The sequence below is a fragment of the Rhinopithecus bieti genome, unplaced genomic scaffold, assembly GCF_001698545.2.
Source record: "Rhinopithecus bieti isolate Rb0 unplaced genomic scaffold, ASM169854v2 scaffold_60008, whole genome shotgun sequence".
In the NCBI taxonomy this organism is placed as follows: domain Eukaryota; kingdom Metazoa; phylum Chordata; class Mammalia; order Primates; family Cercopithecidae; genus Rhinopithecus; species Rhinopithecus bieti.
The window spans coordinates 178661-196313 of record NW_016822812.1 but is presented as its reverse complement, the minus strand read 5'-3'; the positions used below and the strand labels follow the sequence as shown (position 1 = coordinate 196313).

At 52.0% G+C, this 17653-nt stretch overlaps 1 protein-coding gene and 2 long non-coding RNA genes across 35 annotated transcripts in view; 2 read left to right on the top strand and 1 right to left on the bottom strand.

Moving 5' to 3' along the window:
- Positions 1–17653, bottom strand: part of ABLIM2 (actin binding LIM protein family member 2) — a 198499-nt gene that overhangs the window by 38545 nt on the left and 142301 nt on the right. For 7 of the 33 annotated variants that reach the window (XM_017861050.1, XM_017861070.1, XM_017861053.1 and 4 more), the window contains 5 exons: positions 16936–17037; positions 16346–16399; positions 6942–7061; positions 5524–5576; positions 4489–4630 (listed from right to left, as the gene is read on the bottom strand). In XM_017861050.1, the coding sequence (XP_017716539.1) occupies positions 4489–4630; positions 5524–5576; positions 6942–7061; positions 16346–16399; positions 16936–17037 (471 nt within the window). Of the gene's footprint in view, positions 1–3446; positions 4631–5523; positions 5577–6941; positions 7062–16345; positions 16400–16935; positions 17038–17653 lie in introns of those variants that run through there. The other 26 variants (XM_017861063.1, XM_017861069.1, XM_017861057.1 and 23 more) reach the window with 6 other exon arrangements.
- LOC108521312 (uncharacterized) lies at positions 244–9605 on the top strand. The gene is made up of 3 exons (XR_001883163.1): positions 244–707; positions 8220–8335; positions 9430–9605. It is a non-coding gene; the product is annotated as an uncharacterized LOC108521312 (long non-coding RNA).
- LOC108521313 (uncharacterized) lies at positions 10262–11443 on the top strand. The gene is made up of 2 exons (XR_001883164.1): positions 10262–10568; positions 10692–11443. It is a non-coding gene; the product is annotated as an uncharacterized LOC108521313 (long non-coding RNA).

Sequence of the window (17653 nt, the reverse complement as noted above, 5' to 3'; positions counted from 1 at the left end):
GCTCTGTCGCCCAGGCTGGAGTGCAGTGGCCAGATCTCAGCTCACTGCAAGCTCTGCCTCCAGGGTTTACACCATTCTCCTGCCTCAGCCTCCCGAGTAGCTGGGACTACAGGTGCCCGCCACCTCGCCTGGCTATTTTTTTGTATTTTTTAGTAGATACGGGGTTTCACCATGTTAGCCAGGATGGTCTCGATCTCCTGACCTCGTGATCCGCCCGCCTTGGCCTCCCAAAGTGCTGGGATTACAGGCTTGAGCCACCGTGCCTGACCCTCTTGTTCCAGTTCTGATGTCTGTGAATTCCACCCCTAGGGGGTCTCACGTCTCTAGGCCTGAGCCAGGTGCCCTGCCCTTCCCACCAGATACCCTCGCGAGATTGACAGTTGCACGTCAGGGAGCCTCTTCCTTCGACCACGGACTAAGGGACGTGAGAAGAACTCTTCTGCCCCACCTTGTAGCTCCAGAGGAGTAAAAGGGGAAAGGAGGAAGGCCACCGCTGCCCCGGCCCCCACCCACCGCCTTCCCTTCTGCTCCCAGGAACAGAAAAGCTGCAGCAGGGGCGCTGTCTCCTAACCCTCCCTCCCAACAGACTCAGAGACCTGGCAGTGGGGAGACAAGCAGAGACAAGCACATCCCACCAGACACGGGACTCTGCCCGGTCCCACAGCGAGAGGACACACAGAAGGTGACAGAAAAATGCCAAGCCACAGGTAGGTTGGGGTAAAGTGCCCCAACTGGGGCCTTCCCTGTGCTGCCGTGGAGGTTAACTCAGAGCTTTCCTCACCCCCTCTCCAACCTGGCCAGACGACCCTTGGCTCCCATCCTCCCACCTCTCACATGTGCCTTATGTGCTGGGATTTGAGGAAAGGGTCTTATTCCCTTTGGAAGTGCTGGGTCCTTTCTAGGGGCCACTGAGTCCTCTGGGCAGTGCCTCGAGCTGCCCAGGGGGTTTGTTTTATGCTGATATGCCTCTGACCTTCGAGGGTGGGATGTGGGAGACCTCAAAAGAGAGGATGGGGTCTCAAGGAGCTAGGAATGTGGGACCCCAAGCAGTAGCAGGCCTGACTGCTGGGGACGCAGAGTCCACACCACCTTGTGTTTCTCCCCCAGGGCAGCGAGCCTTGTCCTAGAAAACGTGTTACAACAGAAATTCAATAGCCTCCCTTCCTGTGCAGAAACCAGGTGCACTCATAATATAAACTACTCTGCACATAGTCCAGATAATGCACTATGTGTAATATAAACAGAACAGAAAAGTAGTTGATAGTAAAATGTAGATTTCAATATGATGCCCTCTTTGGAGGGGTGGCAGTGCCTGCTGGGAACTAATGGGATGGGGATGGCTCCCTGGTTTGTCACCGTCATAGAGTCCTCTGGCTTCCCTGCTGGGGAACGGGGACTGGGCCATGCTCACCACTGCCTCTCCACTGCCTAGCACCATGTCCAGCACATAGTAGGTGCTCAGTAAGTATCTGGTGGAGGGATGGATGAAGGTCTGAATGATGAATTCAGTCTTGGGTGAGATGTGCAGATGGTGTTGTGGGTGAGATGAGTTTGTGACTGGGCCCTTGCGAGGCCACAAAGGTGCCCAGCGGGCAGGCGGCGGCGGGATGCGCGTGCGCTCGCTCTGTCGGCGTCTCTGCCTCTCCCAGCTCCCTGCACGCTTCTCCAGGTCAGGGGCTGCTCTCGTCTTCTCTGTCCCCCTCGGCGCCCTGCTCAGCGTCTGGCACAGAGTGGGTGCTCAATAAATACCCGTTGAATGTAACGCATTTCAATTCAACAGACATTTATTGAGTGCCCACTGTGTTGGGTGTCACAATCCTACCTTCCTTGGGCGCGCTACAGATGGACGTCCCGGGGTGCAGGTGGCGTGCCTTGCTGTGTGCAAACGCTTTGTCCAGTAAAAGTTGTGTGCAAATGGAACTGGTGCTCATGGACTCAGGTCTGGGGGCTACTTGGTGATAATCAAAAGAACCCCGAGAGAAAAGGGTGGCTGGCTCTCAGTCTCCGTGTGCTCCCCTTCCCGCCTGGATTCCTCAGGAGGCCACAGACAGCAAGGCTCACCTGATCCAGGCACAGCCGGCAGCCTGGGTCCTCGCTGCCATTTCCATGCAAATCGGGAAACAAGGCAATGCCATCGGGACAGAAATAAAGGCACAGTCAGAATGGTTAGACACAGCGGGTTTCCTGCTCAGAGGAAGTGACATTAGAACACCAGGAGAAAGCGAAGGAAGGACAGCATCATAGCCACATCCTCACAAGCAGGCAAGGCCAGAGGAAGGACAAGCATGTCTGTGCTGCAGCAGAATCTCCCCGGGGAATTCATGAGTGCAGCGCGGGCCACTGGAGTCCTGCAGACCCAGTACGCCAGGATGGAGGCAGCTGCAGCCTGCAGGCGCCTGCACAGGCAACCTGGGAGAAGAATGTGACGGCAAGAGGCGGGGCTGACACACAGGCCCCTGCCACTGAGTGACCAGCCCATCCACACACCTGATATGGCCTCCGGGCCTCGCAGGGCCGGCCACCCACCAGGCTTGTGTGCTCCTGGGGCAACTCCAGGGCACCTACGTTCTGGCATTTTCAAACGAGGAAGCAGCGCATGAGGTGAAGGCCACCTGTGCAGGTCACACAGTGTATCAGGTGTATGGGGGTCACAGGGGGCAGCCTGTCTCTAGTCCGGCTTCTCCCACACAGCACCCCCGCTCCTCTCTTAGTCCTGAGTCCCAGGCAGGCCACAAATGTCAGTGGGAATTCTGGGGACAGTAGTTGGCCTCCCCGAAGAGTCTGTAGGGAGCTCATCCAGTCGGGGAGGCCATCAGTATGGCCCCAGCCTTGCAGAGTTCTGCCGGCCACCTGGCGAGGGAAGGACTGAACTCAGCTGAACGATGCCACCTTGAGATCCCCAAACACTGATTTCCTGGTTCACAGGGCGAATGCCCTGATGCTGGGACACTGAGCAAGGTGGGGAGGGTGCTGGGGAAGCTGGTGGGGAGCGTGCTGGGGTGCAAGAGGAGTCCTCCTCCTCCAAACACAACGGCATCTGACACGTGAGTGCAGAGGGCAGAGGGGCCACGAGCCAGGCCAATGTTCCCTGGCCTGCAGGCAGGTGCTGCACCAGCTGGCGGCAGGGATTCCTGGGATCCGAGAGAGAGGGACCGGAGGACTGGCATGCAGCTGCCCACGGGGGCACAGGCAGGCACACGTGGACCAGCCCCACAGCCCCCTTGCCCTGCCTGCAGATGAGACAGGCAGTTCCTCCGGAAGGAGCATGCTGCTATCTGGGGTGAACCCCTCTCCCTCTGGGGGAGTTTTTTGTGGGGTGGTTTTCCCATGGCAACGTCAACCTTGTGCCTGACCTCTGGGATCCTGGTGTTTACAAAGCTGCACCCGGGGGCAGAGGCCCGAGGGGTGCACGGACATCTGCTTACAGAGATCATACACAAGCAACACACCTTCCTTTGTTTAAAGCGATTCTTTAACACATGATCGTTTCCAAGCTTCTGTGTCTTCACTCTTTCCTGTCACATTGAAACACTTTTCTACTTTTGTTGTTAAGTAAGACGGTTTACAGTTTGCAGGCATGAGGATGAGGATGAGGATGAGACACAGTTTCCGTTTACTGAGCAGCTACTATGGCCGGCCGAACGCCACACACATACCCAGTTCTAGTCTCCTAACACCTGGCCCCTGTCACACGACCGGTCAGTGGTGAGCTCAGATTTGAACTTGGGACTGCCTCACTGCAAAGTCAGGTCTTTCTTCTGCTCTCACACCCCCATCCATCCTCTTCCAGCCCCTGCTTCCGAGCTAAACCCATGCCTTGCCCATAAAAACTGCCCCCAGCCCAGCTGAGACCCGCAGGCCACTTCTGGGAGGTGCTGAGTGAGTCTGGCCATGCTTGCTGCTGGTTTTCACCTATGATTTACAGTGGCTGGAAGCAAACAGCATTATCTGGAGTTTTCTCTACATTTGAAAATCACTCCTGATTCAGTCTTCATAACACCCCTAGGGTCAGGCAGACGCCATCACTGTCTCTACGAAGCCTGAGGCCGTGCCTTGTTCAGGATGAGTCACAGGGGACAGGGATGGTGCCGCCACCAACTCCAAGTCTGCACTCATCAGCCGGACCATGCCCATGGCTGCTCTGAGGGGAACAGGCCCTGACTTCCACCCAGGAGCCCAGACACCTTTCTACCGAACAGCCCAGGAGCAGATCTGGGTTTCAGCATTCTTGCAGGCCCTGGAGATCTGTGAGGGGACATGCAGGCATGGCCCTCGTTAGCACACGGGCTCGGGGACAGTTCTTGGGAAGCCGGCAAACTGCAAAAGCCCCACTTTCCCATCCGGTCGGCCCTTAGATTTGTGGGCTTGCTATTCCGCTTTTTAACAGGCAAGGCTTAGGTTTGGGGGGATTGCTCTGAGTTATGGGACCCCATGTGCTGCGAGGCCTTTTGTGCACATCACAACTCCTTCTTCAAAAGAACCACTCACGTGAGTGAAAGCTGTCCCCTGGCATCCTTTGGAGAAGGTCTCTGTCGGTCCCGCTGCTGTGGGACAAGGACTGGGTGTCCAGGTCTGGAGAGTTGGTCCTCGTGTCTGCGTCTCCCTTGAACATCAGCCAGCTGCTCTTCTGCTGAAGGTAAAAAACAAAGTCATGCGAATTTCAAGGTCATCTGCAACAGGGGGCCCATCTCACTGGACCGTTCTTGTCACTTCCTTACTTCTAACATCCGAGCTGACCCCGCTGTGAGAAAACTCATTATGTGAGAAACACAGCTTCCAATAAAAATCTCACCATTTAGTGAGACCTATCCAGACGCTATCCAGGTACACGGAGCATCTGGGGGAAATGGAGCTGCCCCCTCTTACAGACACAGACATTGAGGCTCTGGGAGGCCAGGAGCCCACCGGGCTCCGCACAGGGAGAATGAGGGATGCTGCCCAAGTCCAGCCTCGGGCTCTCCCCACACACAGCCCTGCTTTCCAGCCCTAGCACAGGTGAAGGGAGCCAGGGAGGCTGAACTCAGCCCAAGCACCAAGCCCAGCCTGCAGCCTGCTTTTGTCACGAGCGTGCTGTTGGAACACAGAGATGCCTGTTCGTGCCTCGGCTCCAGCTGCGTTCACAGAGTTCAGTAGCTGCATCAGACATGGTGCAGCCCGCAAAGCCTAAAGTACTTACTCTCTGGCCCTTTATGAAAAACGTCTGCTGAACCTATCCTAGAATAATGGATGCCCCAAGGATGCACTTGGATTTATTTCTCTTTCACAGCACACATCTCTTTAGTCACAGAACCATAACCAAGTCACATGGGCACATACCCAGGACATTGGTAGGAGACATGTGCATCCTAAATGTAGGAAGGAAACTGATGGAAGGCCTCCTACCTTTGGCCTCACAGGGCCCCTAAGGAAAAGAATGTAACAGAAAGATTCGAAGTCTCCGTTGGAGAAGCCCTCACAAAACCGATTTCTTTCTGAGCAAGGCTGTTCTAAGCCTTCTAAGCCAGATCTGCTCCCTGGCATTACCTTCCTGTTATCCTGGTCGAAGCTTCCATCCTCCCCATCCGATCGCCTGGCAGCTGGAAGGGAAAAATCCACTTGTAAAGGCAACACACCATTGATTGCGGGTTTCTGCCTCACTGTTTCCCATGTTACAGTTACGCTCAAAGATGAAAAATCAAAGAGAAGGTCAGTAGTCCGAGTGCCTTTCAAGGGGCAAGGAACAAGGTGAGCTGGAGGAAGCCCCCAGGGATCATGTTCCGGAGAGCATCAGCGGCAGGGGTGTGAAGTGAGGCCCGATTTCAGCGGCAGGGGTGTGAAGTGAGGCCCGATTTCAGTTCTAGCCAAACACCCACACAGAGTAGAGTCACGTTTTCAGATGTAGTCACTTGGTCTTTTGATTTTGTTTTGTTTTGTTTTGTTTTTTTGAGATGGAGTCTCGCTCTGTCACCCAGGCTGGAGTGCAGTGGTGTGAGCTTGGCTCACTGCAAGCTCCGCCTCCCGGGTTCAAGTGATTTTCTCACCTCGGCGAGCCGGTAGCTGGGATTACAGGTGTGTACCACCACGCCTGGCTAAGTTTTATATTTTTGGAAGAGACGGGGTTTTGCCATGTTGGCCAGGCTGGTCCTGAGCTCTTGACCTCAAGTAATCCACATGCCTCAGCCTACCAAACTGCTGGGATTACAGGCATGAGCCACCACACCTGGCCCACTTGGCCTTTTGAGAATACACATTTTAAAAACCTCCCATGTGACACAAGGTCTCAGTTGGGGAGGCCTACGTGTCTGACCTGGGCGAGGGGCTCTGGATACGCCACTGACTACCCCACCCACCCCCGCAGGAAGGGGCTTCGCGCCATTTCACAGATCGGGAGACTGCGGCTCAGGGACATGGTATACCTCGCCCCAGGTCACTGGTGAGTGGGCGGTAGAGGCTGACATGAGCCCAGTCCTTCTGAGTCCAAAGTCCTTCCCTGTCTGCCCCACCTGGCTAACTGCTGCTGGCAAACTGCAAAACGGTGACGAGTTCTGCTACTGGAAGATGTCCACGAAGAGCAGTCAGGAAATGACAAAATTACAAAATGCAACCAGAAATGGACTCAATGAAATAGAATAAGCAAAAGTCCATTTTGAAACAGTTCCTTTACCAAGAATACCATCTGGAGCTGGGCAACGAGGCATCTGGATTTTCCATTCGCCTTTTGTTGGGGGGTTGTCACCTAGCTGGGCTGACATCTCCAGCCAAGAATGAGCAAATACATCACACAAGGCCATGCTGACATTTCTCGGCATCCAGTTTAGTACGTAAAGACCCACACCTTGTGTGTCTCCCTTACAGAAACACTGACCCCATGCACTGAACCATTACACAAAAACCCGTCTCCGTCCCCAGCCCGCCACGAAGACCCAGGCCTCAGGAAGGACACGCCGAGGTGGGCTTCTTACCTGCAGCGGGCGGCAGGCTCGGGCCCGTCTGTCTGTTGGCGTACCCTGCCTCCTGCACCACCAAGGACAAGACTGATACCAGGCCAGAGAGCTTGGAAATTTGGGATTGGGCTACAGGACCTTGACAAGATAAGGCCAAAATTGAAGACTAAGCAGTTCCGTTCCGAATACACTGACATCTCGTAACTCTCAATGGCTACCTGTTTCTCCTTCTTCCAGGAGAGACAGTGATTTTCAGCATGAAAATACAAAGCCCTGCTCTCCCCACTCAGAGGCAAATCAACGCCAAGCCTGCTCAAGAAGCACTTAATGGAGAGGCAGAGGGGGCAGGGAGCTCCGGGGGACGCATGCCCGCAGCTGGACTCTCCTGTTGCCCAGACAACAGCCGTCGCCCGGCAGCGGAGCCCTTGAGTGTGCGGCCATACGTCAGCCATGACTCTTGGCAGCTGCCCAGCAAGTCCCAGGGAGAAGGCAGGCCAGGGGCTACTTGGAGTTCTAAGAGCACAGCCATTGTCCAAGCCAGAGAAGGGCCCTGGGGCTGAGTTGGCTGGCAAAAATAAATGCACCGTTTCCTGAAAAGCCAGGAGGCTGGAAAGTGGATCACCACTCTTGGAATAATCTGCACATGCATGGACAATTAAGTCGCTCCAGCTGAAGGGCCCTTGGGGACCTGAAATCCCAGCCCTTGGAATTCAGGCCTGGGTCCCCAGAGGCCAGCCTGGCTTCCGGGACTTTCCTCGGCCATGGAAGATGGGTTGAGCAGACACATTCTGGCTGAAAAGCCATCTCAGGTCTCAAAAACAGCCCCTGCCATCTGAGAGAGGGATGCTCTGCCAGGATTTAGCAAGTTTCCTCTGCAAACACTGCCAGCTCCTCCAGATGTGCACAGTTTAACCAGACTTGTACCAAGGGCTTTTTAAAAACCAGTTTGCTAACCCACAGAACAGTGACCTCTTGAGAACTAGGAGCTTGGGTAGGAAAAGACAGGAAACTGGCACTTCGGATTATTGGCTTGCTTCCGTAACAGCTCTGAGCCTCAGTTTCCTCATCTGTAAAATGGGCGAAGGATGCCCACCCCTCCACGTTGTGAGGATCACATGAGATAACCTGCATGGATGCTGGAACATAATAGGAAACTAAGCTTACAGGTTTTAAAAATTAGGAATAAACAAGAGGCTAAACTTTGAGGCTAATTTGCAGCATGCTGCTTTGGGATGTCAGAAAAAGATCAACTCAGGACAATAAAAGAGAGTTTAATATGTCTTTTGTATCACACAGGCAGCTCCTTCTGAGTTCTGGAATGCATTTGCCAATGAGGAGCCCTCTTGGGAAAGGCTGACTTTCTACTCCCTGTGTTCCTTGGGGAATCTTCAGTTGGAGGCATCTGAATGAAAGTAAGAGGCCTCAAATTTTTTTCCAGATACAGAACTGGCCTCTGCCTTTCCTCCTTCCCAAACCCCATCTTATCACTCATTCATAGCTGAATATCCATGCCAGCCTGTGTGCATCCCTTACTCCTTTATTCCTTTCCATACACTTATTCATGCACCCTTTTACCTACTTATCCATGCACCCACTCACTCCTTTCACTATCTGTCCATTCATCCAGCCATCCATCCATCAATCCATTCATCCATCCACCCACCCACCCATCATTTATTCATCTAACTACTCATTCATCCATCTACCCATCCACCTACCTATACATCCACCTGTCCATTCATCCAGCCAGCCAGCCAGCCACCCACCACCCATCCATCTACCCATCCATCCACCCATCCTTCACCCATCCATCCATCCATCCATCTATCCATCCACCCATCTATTCATCTATCTACCCATCCATCCATCTACCCATCCACCCACCTATAGATCCATCTATACATCCATCTGTCCATTCATCTATTCACCCACCTGCCCACCTATCAACCCATCCATTCATTCATTTACCATTGATCCATCCATCCTTCACTCATCCATCCATTCATCCATCCACCCACCCACCCATTCACCCATCTATTAATCCATCCACCCACCCATCCTTCCACCTATCCATCCATTCCAGCCACCCAACCATCCATCTACCCATCCATCCACCCACCACCCATCCATCCATCCATCTATCCATCCACTTGTGCATCCATCTATCCATCCACTTGTGCATTTTGATATTTATTCATCCAGCTTCAGCTTATCTACTCACTCACCTACACATCCATTCATCCGTCCATCCATCCATCCATCCGCGCACCCACTCCCACCCATTCATCCATTCCTCTCTTTGTCCACTTCATTTCTTTGCCCACTGATGCATCCATTCATCCATGTAGCCCGTAATTCATTGATCAGTCCATCTACCCTCTGTTCACCCTTAGCCCCTCAACCTTTATCCCCATCTCCCTGTGCTGAGTACCAACTGTGTACTGTCCTGTCTTAAGAATGCGGGATGCAAGAAAAAAAAAACTCAGACATGACCCTTGTCTTTCAGAAGCTCACAGGCCAGTGAAGTCGAGGCAGAGGTGGATGAGAAGGTTTCTATACATAACAAGAGCTTTGATGGGAGGAGCAAAGTCAATACAGAGGCACTTCCCTGAGAACATGCATGTGATAAGCACTTACTGAATACCTGCTCATCAGATAAGCACTGTACTGTGGTCTGGATAAACATTTTTCCTTTGATTTTTGGGACAGATTCTCACTCTGTCACCCAGGCTGAAGTGCAATGGCACAATCTTGGCTCACTGCAGCCTCCGTCTCCAGGGTTCAAGCGATTCTCCTACCTCAGCCTCCCGAGTAGCTGGGATTACAGATGCCCACCACCATGCCCGGCTTTTTGTATTTTCAGTTGAGACAGGGTTTCGCCATGTTGGTCAGGCTGGTCTTGAACTCCTGACCTCAGACGATCCACCCGCCTCAGCCTCGCAAAGTGTTGGGATTACAGGTGTGAGTCACTGTGCCCGGCCCTTGGGTAAACATTTGTAAAGAATGTCAACAGATAGGCCGGGCGCGGTGGCTCAAGCCTGTAATCCCAGCACTTTGGGAGGCCGAGACGGGCAGATCACGAGGTCAGGAGTTCGAGACCATCCTGGCTAACACGGTGAAACCCCGTCTCTACTAAAAAATACAAAAGCTAGCCAGGCGAGGTGGCTGGCGCCTGTAGTCCCAGCTACTCGAGAGGCTGAGGCAGGAGAATGGCATAAACCCAGGAGGCGGAGCTTGCAGTGAGCTGAGATCCGGCCACTGCACTCCAGCCTGGGTGACAGAGCGAGATTCCGTCTCAAAAAAAAAAAAAAGAATGTCAACAGATAATAATAGATGCTATGAACCTCATTTACAGATGAGGAGACTGAGGGCTGGAGTCTAAGGCCACTTAGCTGGTAATTGGAACCTTGTCTGTCTGACCCTGAAGCCAGAGCTGGAGCCACTTTGTCCTCCATGTCAGATGTGTAAATTTTCAGACTCAGGGCTGCATCGCCACCAACTTTGCTTCCTGTGTCTTGTACAAATCCACTTCCCCACGGAGCAGCTGAAGAGAGATGCTTCCAGGGAAGGGGCTGCATCTGATGAGTCTCTGCACTCCCTTTGGTGACCAACGTGCCAACCTGCAGCCTCAGGTGCACGGAGGAAGTGAGTGAGATGGACATGGCACAGGGGCCTTGTATTTCCAAGGGAGGGCCCTACCAACTCCCTCTTTGCTGGTATCAACACACAGACAGCTCTAACTTCCAAGGATCTCTTGTCCATGTCCAGGGGGCCAGCAGAGGTGTGGAGGCTGTTCCACCACCGTGCCGGGGTGCCAGTCAAGGCTCTGCAGCCAGCAAGCGGTCTCTGCCATGCTCCTCACCAGTTTTCTCTGCCTCCAGTGCAGAATCATTCCTGAGATTGCAAGAGCCTGAGGCAAGTCTGGGACTCTGGCGGTCAGGAGCCAGGACCAGGGGGCACCCCAGCAGGTGCTCTCTCTGGCAAGGGAAGGAGCTGATAGCAACTGGGGAAGGTGTTTGGGGCTTCACCCCTTAGGCCAGAGAGAGATGTCCTCTCCAGAGAGATGTCCTCTCCACTCCTGGGACTTTGAATAGCTCTGCAGGAGGTTTTGAGGATTTGTCCTCTCCTGTGTCTTCCAGACTCAGCCTGCAAGGAGTAGATGCATCAACAGGATTTTTTTTCTGTTCTTCTCAGAATAATCTCTACCTCTACAATTCACTTTGAATCAAAATGACATTGAGAGGGAGAGAGAGAGGCAGGAGGGAGGGAGAGAATGTGTGTGTATGTGAGTGAGTGAGCGTGTGGGCGGGGCCCAGAGCATGGGCACTGGAAACTAGAAACCTTGCTTAACCTCTCACCTGTCTGGCTGTCGCAAATACACTAGAATCTCAGCTCCACATGATCAGGGGCAATGCAGGGTCACCCATGTATCCCCAGCACTGGGACACAGCCTAGCACATAGTGGGGTGGATGCTTGAAAAACATCCCTTGGACAAACTAATGAAAAAGTCATTTAAATCTTTCCATGCTGGGGTTTCTCCTCTCTTGAGTCAGAATAAGAACCTCTGCTCCCTGGTTGATGTCAGGATGGAAAAAGACTCAGAGGATGAGGAAAGTGGGCCTGGAGTCTCGGTCCCAGCCAATGCCTTTGCCTCCCTCCCTCTCTCCTTCTGGCCTCCCTCTCTTCCACTTTTCTTTCTTTCTTTTCTTTTTTTCAGATGGAGTTTCCTTCCGTCACCCAGGCTAGAGTGCAATGGCACGATCTCAGCTCACTGCAACCTCCGCCTCCCAGGTTCAAGCAATTCTTGAACTTCAGACTCCCAAGTAGCTGGGATTACAGGTGCCCACCACCAAGCCCAGCTAATTTTGGTATTTTTAGTAGAGATGGGGTTTCCCCATGTTGACCAGGCTGGTCTCAAATGCCTGACTTCAGGTAATCCATTCACCTCGGCCTCCCAAAGTGCTGGGATGACAGGCGTGAGCCACTGTGCCCGGCCCGTCTTCCACCTTTCTAGGATGGCCTCTCTGCATTCTCTGCACTGCAGAAGGAGAGGTTAGCATGTCTTTTGTATTACACAGACAGTTCCTTCTGAGCCCTGGCATGCATTGGCCATGAGGAAACCTCTAGGGAGAGGCTGAGTTCCTACTCCCTGGTTCCCCTAGGGAGCCTCAGCAGGGGCTTCCCAGTGCAATCCTCCCTCTGGACACAGCCTGCATTTCCTTCCCATCCCGCCGGTCCCCAAACCAAAATGAGACTCCACCATTTTGGGTCAAAAAGGACCCAAAACCAAAATGAAACTCAACCCCACTAGAATTTGGAATCCCAGACAGACACCACAAGGAGTGATTAATTCCTGCTTTAAACCAGGGCAGAAAGACACGTGGAACAACGCATGCCCCGTGGGGTCACTTCCACTGTCGGCTTTGGGTGGGCAGGAGCGACAGCCCCCATTTGCCGGGCAAGTGGCGGGAGGTGTGTGTTGAGGGATGAGTAGAGAGCTGCACTGCCATCTGGTGGCTGACGTTTGCTTAGCAATGAAACAGCAAATCTGGTGAACTATGAGGACTGTCCCTGCATCTGGAGAGTCGAACTTACTGGGAAATGTTGGGGAGCCATCATTTTTCCCTCATGAATTCATTTTATTTTATTTTTTATTTTTATTTTTGAATTGTTCATCTTTTATGCATATTTTCCTAAATTTTATATAGCAAGTAGATGATAAAACCACCACTATACTTCCTCAATTTTATAAGTTCAAATCAGATACAAGACTACTGTAAAGCTACTATTCTTATCTGTTATAAGAGGTGATTTCTCTTCTTTTCTTTTTTTTTTTTTTGAGATGGAGTCTCACTCTGTCACCCAGGCTGCAGTGCAGTGGCGCTGTCTTGGCTCACTGCAACCTTCACCTCCCAGATTCAAGCAATTCTCCTGCCTCAGCCTCCCAAGTAGCTGGGATTACAGGCATGCACCACCATGCCAGGCTAATTTTTGTATTTTTAGTAGAGATGGGGTTTTGCCATGTTGGCCAGGCTGGTCTCAAACTCCTGACCTCGGGTGATCCACCTGCCTTGGCCTCCCAAAGTGCTGGGATTACAGGCGTGAGCCACTGCACCTGGTCACTCATGAATTCATTTTAAACTGCACACAGCTTCCCTCCCCTGAGGGGATCGATCAACAGAAGGTCCCTGCCCGGTGCCAAGTGTCGCGTGTCATCTCCCTGAAACTTCCTCAAAGCCCCACGGGCTATATGGCCTTGAGTCCCATTTTCTGGGGGAGGCAGATTCTGAGAAAGGAAGGTCCCCACGATGTAGCCGGAAGCCGGGGTCTGTGGTTTGCACTGGGTCTGCCTCCTGGGAGGGTTGCAGGTCCCAGGATGAAATCACTTATTGTCAGACCAGACAAGCTAGAGCCAGGAAGTCATGAGGCAGGACATCTCCTGCCTGCATGCTGGAGATAAAGACTGTCTCGAGGACTTTCCACAATAACCTCACCAGAAATCCCTTCTCAAGGACTGCAGCAACTGAGATAAGATGCTCCTCAAAGAACACCTGCCCAGTGATGGGGTCTCCACTGATGAACGGACCCCGGCTCCGGCCTCGAGCCTCTGCAGCCGATGAACTCTGTTTCTAGACAGCTTATTTGAAAGGCTTTTGCTAAGAAGAGCTTCCCTTTACCTGCTCCTCTTCGGGTGCGCATATGGCTTGCCACAGCCATGCATCTCAGATTAGAATCCTCTTTTCCGTACATTCAACATATTTGGAGATACTTTTCTCCGGTTTGTTTTTTAGGTCGACATTCCTAAAAGTAACTGGGTTTAATACCATGAGTGACCCTAGATGGTGCGTGGAAACACAAAAATGTGCACACTTATACCTGACCTGTTAAACTTCCTGAAAGTTCAGCCCTTGAGCAGATGACACACTGGTGGGTGGGAGGCCCCCTGCGCCGCCTCCTCCCAGGCCCTCACACAACTAGCCCTGCTTCATGTCCATTCCTGACTGTCCAGGGAGGTGCTCTATTCTTGCTTGTCTTGTGTTCCTCCTTCCCTTTTTTAAAATTTTTATTAATTTTTTTCAGAAGGAGTCTCGCTCTGTTACCCAGGCTGGAGTGCAGTGGCACAATCTCTGCTCACTGCAACCTCTGCCTCCTGGGTTCAAGCCATTCTCCTGTCTTAGTCTCCCAAGTAACCGGGACTACAGGCGCACACTGTCACACCGGGCTTTTTTTATTTATTTATTTTTTGTATTTTAATAGACATAGGGCTTTACCATGTTGCCCAGGCCGGTCTCCAACTCCTGAGCTCAGGCAATCCGCCTGCCTCTGCCTCACAAAGTGCTGGGATTACAGGCGTGAGCCACCACGCCCGACTTATAACAAAATTTTGGAATAAAACAGTTTTGGTCATTGCTCAGGGTTTAAACAAAGAGGAATTAATTTGCCTTTGGATAGGACAATCATGCATAGCCCGATTTTAAAAAATGCACAAAGATGGCCAGGTGCAGTGGCTCACCCCTGTAATCCCAGCACTTTGGGAGGCTGAGGCGGGTGGATAACGAGGTCAAGAGATTGAGACCTTCCTGGCCAATATGGTGAAGCCCATCTCTACTAAAAAAAAAAAAAAAAAAAAAAAAAAAAAAAAATAGCTGCTGGGCATGGTGGTAGGCGCCTATAGTCCCAGGTACTCAGGAAGCCGAGGCAGGAGAATCACTTGAACCCAGGAGGCGGAGGTTGCAGTGAGCCAAGATCATGCCACTGCACTCCAGCCTGATGACAAAGCAAGACTCTATCTCAAACAAACAAACAAAAAAAGACACAAAGACATTCACTGGAGACAGTAAAATCTAATCTTCCCACTAGATGGTTCAGTTAAAGGACTGAGGTCGAAGCTCTTCGTCTTAGACCTGGGTCTGTTGGATGGCAATGAGCAATTTCATAACCTGGTTTGCTCTCTTCCCCTTTCTAAGGGGCAGACCCCCTCCTGTCCTGCCCGTGTTAATCACACATTTTAAGGCACCAATCTGAGACAAAGGGGAGGGTTAATAAAAGGTCAAGGTAGTCAATCCCAATCTTGTGGCCCCACCAGCACAGAACACACAGCCCTCCAGGCAGGCTGTTCAGGCCATGTGCCATGATGGAAAGCCAGTCACTTACTGTGGCTGCTCCTTCTTTCGGCCAGGCCTTAGTTTCCCCACTTGTAACCCAAGGGAGCTGGTCTGGACAATTTCTATGGGCCCTAGAGTCTATCCAGCCCATCCCGCTCCTATCCCTCTTGGAGGTTTGTGCTCTACGCTTCTCTGGTGGAAAGGCAATGGTAGAAGTCATCATTTCTGGAAACTCAAGAGATTTCATTACTTCTTTCCTTCTTGGGAAGAGGAAAAAATGCACAAAGTACAGGACCTATAGCCATGATGGAGAAAATATTTTAAAACTTTGTATAACCTGATCACTGATTTGTCGGCAAGTCACAGGAAACACACTTTCTATAAGATCCCATCTAAAAGTGTCCATCCAGTTGTCAATGTGGGATGTGGCTGTTTGCTTTAGGTACATCTGGACAAGAACGTTTAATATGGAAATGCCTTTTCCCATCGCCAGTGACCTGATAACTGTTCCCATCATGTGCACAGCACTTTACAGTTTAGAGTGCACTTCCACGTTCAGTATCCCATGAAGTTCCCACAGTCAGCCTGTGGAAAGGGCAGCGTGAAGGGGATGGGTCCTGTTTTGCAGATGAGTAAACCGAGGCTCAGGATGGTGAAGCAACCTGCTGTCAATCACCGAGAAATTCCAGGAGGAAAGAGGGGAGACCATGTGGCCCTGATTCCTGCTCCATGGCCCAAGCAAACTGCTCCCTGCACACCTCCCAGGCAGGTTCACGTGGAACAGAGCTGGGCATCAGCCCCTATTTGCTTATGCAAGAAATCTCTGTAACTGAAGGCAAGGTCACCCATCCCATCATCAGAAATTCTCAGAACACAAGACTAAAGTCTCCCTAAGGAATAAATGAGTGATTCACGTTTGTTCTGTATTCCAAAGATCAGGCCTGGATCAGATTGTGGTTCGAGAAGCCTGTGTCTCTCACCATCTTGGCTAAAGTCACTCTGGCTGCATAATTGAAGGCGCCACCACCAGGCTCTTGGCTACAAACCCCCATCCCAAGCCCCGGCTGATGTGCATTAGCCTCAGCGTCATAACACACAGAAGTGTCCTTACTCAGACATACCCTTCATTGCAATTTATAAGAAGAGGACTCTCAGGAGGCTGCTAGTGAATTTGCATTTAATAGTCAGACTGCTAAGGGCCTTGGTGGTGCCTTCACTGCATTTATCAGAACACAACAAAAGGATGCATTCAGAAGCAGATGGGTATTGACAGGCATGCGGGGCAAACCACAGCAGCGGGAGGAATCCAACCATACCATGCTGTCTGTAGATAGGGGGTTTCCTATAGATGTTATCTTTTACGCCAGTGTCTGAGGAAGAAGAAAAAAAAAAAAAAAAAAAAAAAAAAAAAAAAGGAGAGAACAGGAGGGTAAGCAGCAAGTTGTGATGGTTTCTGTTCTACAGTTTTTTGTAAGCAACAAGCACTCACCCAGATTTAGAATCACCAGGCAGGAACTGGCACCCAGCAAGCGACAGACACCCAGGCCCCAGATCAAGCCTCCCTGATTCCAGATGCCACCCCCATCTGCAGGGGATGGGGCAGCAGCCAGGAAGCTTGTGGCCCCCCGGGAAGTGCAGCCAGCTCAGACAGCCCTTTTCCTTCACCCCATTCCCAGGAGGACAAGCGTGTCTCCCTGTCGTTGGTGGGACTTTGGAAGAAACCGAAACGCACATCGGTTTGGGGTTGTGAAAACCCGTCTGATGGTTTTAAAGAATCTCAGCGTCTGGGGAGCAGTGGAGGAGCCTGGAGTGTTGTCTGGCACCTGCTGAGTCAAGGCAAGCTGACAGTTTGGGTGTGGCCAGACGCTGGGTGTGAGAAGCCCAGCCGGTATGTCCCGGAGCCTACCTGGGACGTGGAAGTGGCGAGGCGCCTGCTGGTAGGTGGAGGGGGGCGGCTTGCTGTCAGAGAGCACGGAGAGGCTGGGGGTGCTCCGGCCACTTTCACTGCCTCCAGACGGAAGGGCAAAGGCAGCAGATAGAAGGGGAAATGGGAAAGCAAAGTAGAATATTTCAAGCATGAAAAGCTTATTCGCAGCGAGCCCCATCTCTGGTGGACTAGCCCAGACCCCCTGTCCAGGGGAGGGAGTGTGGGCCTCATCCACATTCCCAGACTGTGTCCAAGGACTTGCTAATCCAACCCTGAGTTGAACTCTGTCCAGGGTCCCAAGGCAGAGGAGCGACACTGCTGAGGGCACAGGGCTGGGTGGTGAGCTCAGAACACCTTAGGGGGCTCACTCCATCTGCACCCCTGCGTCCCGGCTGGTGTTTGAATCCAGCCAACCGCAAATTCGCCAAAACAAAGGCCCCTCTTCCTAATTATCCTTGTATATAAGCATGCTGTTTTCCTTGAGAATCTACAAATTAGCCATTCAGAATAGGATTAAAGCACTAAAATGATCAAAATTATCCTTAAAAGCCATTGAGTAAAATTTTTCCACCTGCAGAAGAAAAGAATAGTATCCATCCATTACCACATTCTTTTTTTTTTTTTTTTGGGGGGGGGGACAGGGTCTCGCTCTGTCACCCAGGCTGGAGTGCAGTGGCATGATCATGGCTCTGCAGGG